The sequence below is a fragment of the Sphaerodactylus townsendi genome, linkage group LG05, assembly GCF_021028975.2.
Source record: "Sphaerodactylus townsendi isolate TG3544 linkage group LG05, MPM_Stown_v2.3, whole genome shotgun sequence".
Classification (NCBI taxonomy): Eukaryota; Metazoa; Chordata; class Lepidosauria; order Squamata; family Sphaerodactylidae; genus Sphaerodactylus; species Sphaerodactylus townsendi.
Genome location: NC_059429.1, coordinates 91,416,625 through 91,423,645, shown reverse-complemented (window position 1 = coordinate 91,423,645; position 7,021 = coordinate 91,416,625). Strand labels below are relative to the sequence as shown.

Genomic DNA, 7,021 nt, shown 5'->3' with positions numbered 1-7,021 from the left:
CATTCTAAATGCCCACTGGTACCAATTGCAGCCCATTAAAGGATCTGACCACACGAAAATCTAAAAATAAGATTGCTTGGCAGAACAGCTGTTGTTCTCCCTCTTGCCTGAGGCATCAGCAGCAAGCTTAAATGTGTAAAATCAGCAAAGTGTACTTTGTACACAAAGTGTTTTTTCCCGGTCAGAGAACAGAAGTATGCATGCAGCACATAGATCTGATCTGGTGCTGATATCTGCCCCATGCAATCAGTAGCCTCCTTGAATGGCAGTGCTGTTGCTGGCTCACATTTTTTGATAATCACACTGAATGGGCACTCTAGCAGAGGAAGGGGAGAGTGTGCAGCCTCCAAAGAACTTAGAAAGAAAAACTACACAGAAGTAATGATTCACCAAATGACTAGGCAGTAAGGGTCAAGAGCGCATTGCTGCTCTTTGCCAGTTCTAGCAATAAGTACTGGCAGATGATCACTCCAGAGATGAGACTGCACAGCTTGAGAATCCAGAGCTAACCAAAATTACATTTTTTAAATGTTATAAAATGTTATGCATGCATGTATGTAAGGTGAAATGGAAGAGTTGCTGCATCACTAATTGGGTAAGAAGGATAAGTTCATGACATGTGAGCAACAACATTCTATGCAGCTGTCACAATTAGTGATGTATTTTTTTTATTAGGGCTCAGTTCTCTCAGTTTCAGGACATTGAAATTAATGGTCAAAAAATGAGATAACCCCATAGTGGGTCAACTGGAGGTAGAATATATGAACAATGCACAATAAACCTCCGATCTTACAGAAAAACTCCTGCAAGTCTAAAATGATTCGACATGGATTTTTTTGCTTTTTTGTTGGAGTTACAATACAGAATCTACATCACAGATATGAAGTTTAGATTAAGAGTTACAAATCTTCCCGTTTGTTTGTCCCTGGATATTCTTGGATGTGTGGTTTCTAGTCAGCAAGACAAAGTTCCCAATGGCACATTTTAATCTAGCTTGAATCTTTTTGTTTGTGAGGATAATCAGCACCGGACTTATAGCTGAGTAACAGGAGTCAAAAAACATGCGTGCATCTGCAAACTGTAATGAGACAGGAGACACACAAAGGTTGACCATCCAGAAAATGCTGTCCAGCCCGAAGCTGAGAAGGTACATGACTAGCAAGCCCACTACTGATTTTGCTGCGTGGAGCTCTGTCTGTTTTATTTGTAGCATAGGCAAACATTTCACCATTTCCCCATGTTTCTGAAATACAAGGAGAAGGTAACCACTAGAGACAGTCATGATGCCGAGAAAGAACATGTCTCGAGTGACAAATATCACTCCATTTCCAAAGTACAAGAAATGGCTAGGAAATACTACACAACAAAAATCATATATGACCGTTATCTCTTCCTTGGTACAGTTGGTATCAGTGCGTGGCATGGAATAAAGCAAACGGGTGCAGCAGACCAAAAGATTGAAACACCATAGCGAGATCATGACAGAGGGGAGTCTTTCTAGGAAGGTGCGCCCTAGTCGCAAGCACCTGGGAGGGCACGGGACAATGACAAGACACTGGAAGCAGCCCAACATGGATGTTAAGAAGATGCTCATGGCCCTGCTCACACAGTAAATATAGAGGGTGATGCCACAGCTCAAGCTGTCGTACATAGTGTGGACTCCAAGGGTTCGGAGGGTGAGTGGGACTCCCCGAGTTAAGATGACCAGAAGGTTGGCAAGTGCAAGCTTGCCCAAAATGATCTCGCTGGGGGTGAGGTTCTGCTGGCAGACGGCACAAATGAAGGCATAGAGGATGGCTAGATTCCCAGGGATGCCTATCATGTTTAGGGAAACAAAGCCAAGCATGTTCAAGATGAACCAGACTTGCATCATTAACGTGTAGCTTTGCTTAGAGTCGAGTTGCTATGTCTTCGTATTCTGCAAGACAAGAATATTGAAAAGTAGCAGATTCATTCCTCTCCCATTCAATCAAATTCAAAGACGTTTCCAGATTATTCTTTTTAAAATACATTTATTCTTAGTGCTGCATTTATGCTGGCATTTTCCCTGCGTTAAATGGGAAATTTGTTTTAGATGCACAATGGTATGAAGAACAAAAAGGTTAGTCTACAAATAGCACGCACTAGCAGACATTAGCCTGATCTTCAGTTATTGTGTTGTTTTCGTCATTGTTCAACTGCCTCAGTATACAGAGTCAGTTGTTCAAATCCTAATCCTGGGAGATGGAGCCCTGGACTTGTAACCAGCAGAAATAAGACCATTTACTTTTAGAAACGTGAAAGATAACATTTAGATTCTAAATAGAATTGTATATTTTAGCAATTGTATATTTAGCAATATTATCGCCATCAGTTCTGATTCTTAGCCTAGGATATCATTTATCCCACCAAGAATTACTAGCAATTTTATTTATTTACTGTTTTAATTACTTTTATGCCACCTCCCCCCACCCTTCAATTTAGGGCCTCCAAGGTGACGAACAATTAAAAATTTTAAAATAGCATTTTAAACCCAGATAACTATGTATAAAATATTTTAAAAATTAAGTTAAATATATAAACACAAGATCAGGGAGGAGAGACAATGACAATTAGTTGGGAAACACCAAACCAAACAGAAAAAGGTCTTCACCTTTCCGCTTCATTTTATTCTTGGGAACTGTGAACAATTACTCCCTGAGTTCAGAAGGTTTACTGAGATGAATCCTCATTTTTGGAAGCCCCTACTTGAAAACATGGTTGGGACATAGAATTTAGGGGGTGGAGCTTGGAGAAGGCAGAGTTTGAGGAGTGGCAGGACTTAATTGGGGTAAAATGCCATAGAGTCCACCTTTCCAAGCAGCCATTTTCTCCAGTTGAACAAATCTCTGCATTTGGAGATCAGCTGTAATAGCGGAAGATCTCCTGGATGTTGGCAACCCTAGTGAGACACACGCAACCTCTAATTTTAGTAACAAAGATCCTTGCAGCATTTGTTTACATGAATAACTTTTCCTTAGTGATTTCTTTCTAGTCTCCAACAGCCTTTTCCTACCATTTGAGTTTGCTGTGGCCTTAATATGCTAGATTAAAATGTTTCTACCTCTGCAAGATATAGATTCACTCAGTGTGATGGAATCATTTTGTAGTCTCTTCCCTTGCATAAACGACATAAGCTTTCCACTCATGTCCCTAGATGTGTTCTTCTCAGTTACGCTGCCAAATACTGACAAGGATATCTGCACAGGAGACTGCTTTCATTTCATGCTGGCTGATAACCATTTCCGTTTGACATCAGCTTGGCAGCTTTTCAAAGACAGATTGGTGATGGGGTTGTAGCTGATGCTAAAACTGTGTGAAAGTGGGTGGGTAATTAAATCTTATAAGAATTGAAAACTTTAATGATTATGTCTGAAATCTAGTTTGGATCAAAGTAGATGGAGATGTCTTGTCTGCTGATAAAAGAGGGAGGGGAAACAGCCCAAACAAATATGGAAAAGATAGTTGCCATAACTGCAGGGAAATTAAACCATACTTTTGCCTCACAGCTTCACTGGGGTGTAACAACTGTGAAAAGATAGGGGGAAAACATCATCAGGCCTATGCTGAGTGCATGAAAAAGAATGTAGCTGTCATAGGGTTACATCTTTAAATCTGCTTTGCACCCAGCACCTATCTCATCTAGCTAAAATTGCAACTCTTCTCTAAATTCTAACTTATCCAATGCAATGGAAAATAAATAAATAACAAATAAAATAAAATTGCAGACCAAGAACCTGTGAACAATGATAGCTAAAGCATACTTTGTAAACAATACATGGTTGTTATAGAAACATGATCAGGCAGGTATTGTGTGAACTTCAGTTCTTTACCATGTGCTTCACTGAAAGTCATCACACTGAGAATTATGGGAACAATCTAACACAAAATAGTGGAAGTTAAATTTTAGATACTACCTATCCCTCTGTATATTGGTAATGTACAGGTTGATTCATATAGATAGACCATAGAATCCACAAGTCAGCCTATACATTCCTGTGATATCCACATACGTGCTTCTGAAAAGTATCCCTACATCTGCAGAACTAGAGTCGTTATGGAACTAATCTTGAATCACAAAATATTTATCTTTTTAAAACTGCTGGACTGATGTGGTTTGAGAAAGTCCCATGCTATCACCCTCTCTTTGTGATATAGACTGGCATTTGAAGTAATCACATTTTTATACTAAGAGATTAGCTCATTTGATTTCTCATTTGACTGAAGGGTTTTTTTTACGAACTTGGACATTTCAAAAATGTTAAATCTGCATCCCAACCCATGGTCCATATGTTTCCAAGCCTCCCATGACCACAGTCTGTTCATATGTCATGGAAACTACAGCTTAATTAGATAATGTGCTGTTCCACTAACTAGGACAAGCTAGGGGAGATCAGGATCTGAAAGCATGGCCTGAAGTAGGTTTATTAAACCCAGTAATCCTTACGTACAGTTTCACATGGCATGAATATGAACATTCTGGCTTGTTCCCAGGTGCTGCCCTTGCTTCATTGATGGAAGCGCCAACTTAGTCGTTGTGAGGGAGGTGGGGAAAAGGTGATGGCATCAGCATTTTCTGAAGAAAATCAAGATTTGGAGGGAAAAATTTCCTCAATGCATCTGAGTGTAAGGTCATTGCATCTTTATCACAGTTTTATAGCAGCAAATGCATAGATGGCTGTATTTGTATGGTGGAAAGATTACTGCGTACTCAGGTCTGCCTGTCATAATTATTCAGAGGTGAAGATCCTCTCCCCATGAACATATGTAACCTTGCTAATTTGTTTCTGGCTGTTGTCTCTCCCTGCACTTCCTGGCAGCTGCAGTTTCAGCTAAAGATTTCATATGAGCTGCAGATTTCATATGAGATGGTTTGGAATTGCTAATATGGTTTTGCAAGTAGTAAGAATTGCACTAATCCTGCTAATATTGACAAAACCTTGTCCTTCTGTGTCTCTCATAGTAGATAAATTAGAATCCTGCCAGCATGGCCAATTGGCCATGCTGACAGGGGCTGATGGGAATTGTAGTTCCTGAACATCTGGAGAGCCGCAGGTTCCCTACCCCTGCTCATAGGGAATCACTAGAAGTAACATTGGTTTGTTAATTTCAGCAAGATTTTGTAGGTTCATTTTAACCTTTGCCAATTTGATTTTGTGGGCTGACAATTATTAATTAAAAACTAAGGGATCATGTAATTGACTTCTAATAAACACATGCTATTAGTTAAGCTACATGATGGTACATTTAGTTACAGCTTAATGAGGCATCTAAGTAAATCTCTGTGCCCTTCCTTTTGTTATAATCTGAAGGCTCATCTTTGTAGGACATGCCCTTAGATAGTCTGTTTTTACACAAAAAGCAGACAATATCAGAAACAACTTCATGGAGTGTTCAGTTGCTTTTAATATATTTTTGCTTATAATGATATTAAATCTGTATGACTAAATATGTGTAGGTTATGGAGCATCTGAGCTAAGGAAATGAATCTATACGTGAAAGAAAAAGGGGAGGATACTGTTTACAAGAAGAAACTATGACCTCTTATAAAATTAAGCATGATGGGGTTGCAAGTACAATTGACTCTGAGCACTACCCAGATTTTACACAAATAGTCTTAAGATTCTGATCACCTTAGGCTTATTATCAGTCACTGATATTTCTTCCCTTCTCATCTCTTTTGATTCCACTGATTGATCAGTCAAGAACAATTAAATTCTGGATTTAATTACCAGCGGGTGTTGCAATGGCCATGAGCATAGATGGCTTTAGAAGGGTATTAGACAAATTCATGAAGAATAGGTCCTTCAATGGCTACTAGCCATGATAACTTAGGACAATCTCCACACCCAAAGGCAGTAATTCCCCTGAATACAAGTGTTAGAAAGCAACACTAGGGGGGCACCTTGGCCTCTATGCCCTGACCCTTGGCCTTCTAGGGTATTATGGTTGTCTACTTTGAGAGAGAATATGCTGTTCTAGAAGGAATACTGGTTATGTTCTTATATACCCTGAAGTCATAAAAAGTGTGAATACCCACCATACTATCAAAGGAGGGTATTCATGTGAAATTGCAGTTTATCCTATCGGTGTGTCTAATTCCCAAACAAAATCTGCTATATTTCTATATCTGATGCTGTATTACATTCATGAATAGATTATCCATATTATGTACTTTGCAATGACTTTATTGGTAGGGATGCCAACAGTCTAGAGAGAGGGAAAATATCCTGCCCCTTTAATAGAGATGTTAATTACCTCCCTGCCATGAAAACTTAGAACAACCTTATTCCACATATTAAGCTGCTGTTATGAGGCAGAATGTTTTGCCCAAGCTTGCTGGCAACCCAAGTTTTTGGTGCAGAGCAATTGTGCCTCAATTTCAGAGCCGTTTGCCAGCTGATACTGTCTTTCTTCGCTTCACAGTATCTATGTAGTGGTGACCATCCAATTTATGGTAGCTGCTTGAAAATGCTTATCTACGTACAGGGAAGGGAGGTATAGAAATACTTTGAAACAATACATAAAGTAACAAGTAAATAGTGTTGGCTTCACATGAACACACTATGGGTGTGGAATCAGCACAAAACACCTAACCAAAACCCAGTCACTGTGTAAACTAGCCCTATGATTGCAGTCCTTAAGTACAGCTACTTAAAAGTATGCTCACTTGAATTCAGCCACACTTCCTTCTTCTCAAGCATGCATGGAATTTCTCTGCAAGAGGCCAACAGTTTAAGCAGCAACCTGACTAATTGGCATGTGCATCAAAAGGAAAATGATTACAGGGGTTTTTTTGCTGCTATTTTGATACCTATTAATTGGCAATCACATTCAGGTGGGTTTGGTTTGATGAGGCATTTTACATAACTTTGATTAGATACAGCATTAAAAACATTTCTCACCGAGCTCTGCATCTGATCCCGAGGCCCCGTACGAAGCTAGTTCTGCTGCCTCCTGCCTTATCCCCTTGTTAAAATAGCTTATTTCCCAAGCTGGTTGT

The 7,021-nt window shown here is 39.5% G+C and overlaps 1 protein-coding gene across 1 annotated transcript; it reads right to left on the bottom strand.

Moving 5' to 3' along the window:
• Positions 1-892: 892 nt before the first annotated feature.
• On the bottom strand, positions 893-1,822 carry LOC125433379 (olfactory receptor class A-like protein 1). The gene has a single exon (XM_048497881.1). The coding sequence runs from the start codon at positions 1,820-1,822 to the stop codon at positions 893-895; it is 930 nt and encodes a 309-aa protein (XP_048353838.1).
• Positions 1,823-7,021: the final 5,199 nt, after the last annotated feature.

Bases quoted from the DNA above. Each gene is read 5' to 3' on its own strand.
- LOC125433379 (XM_048497881.1), bottom strand. From the start codon at position 1,822: ATGATAGGCATCCCTGGGAATCTAGCCATCCTCTATGCCTTCATTTGT.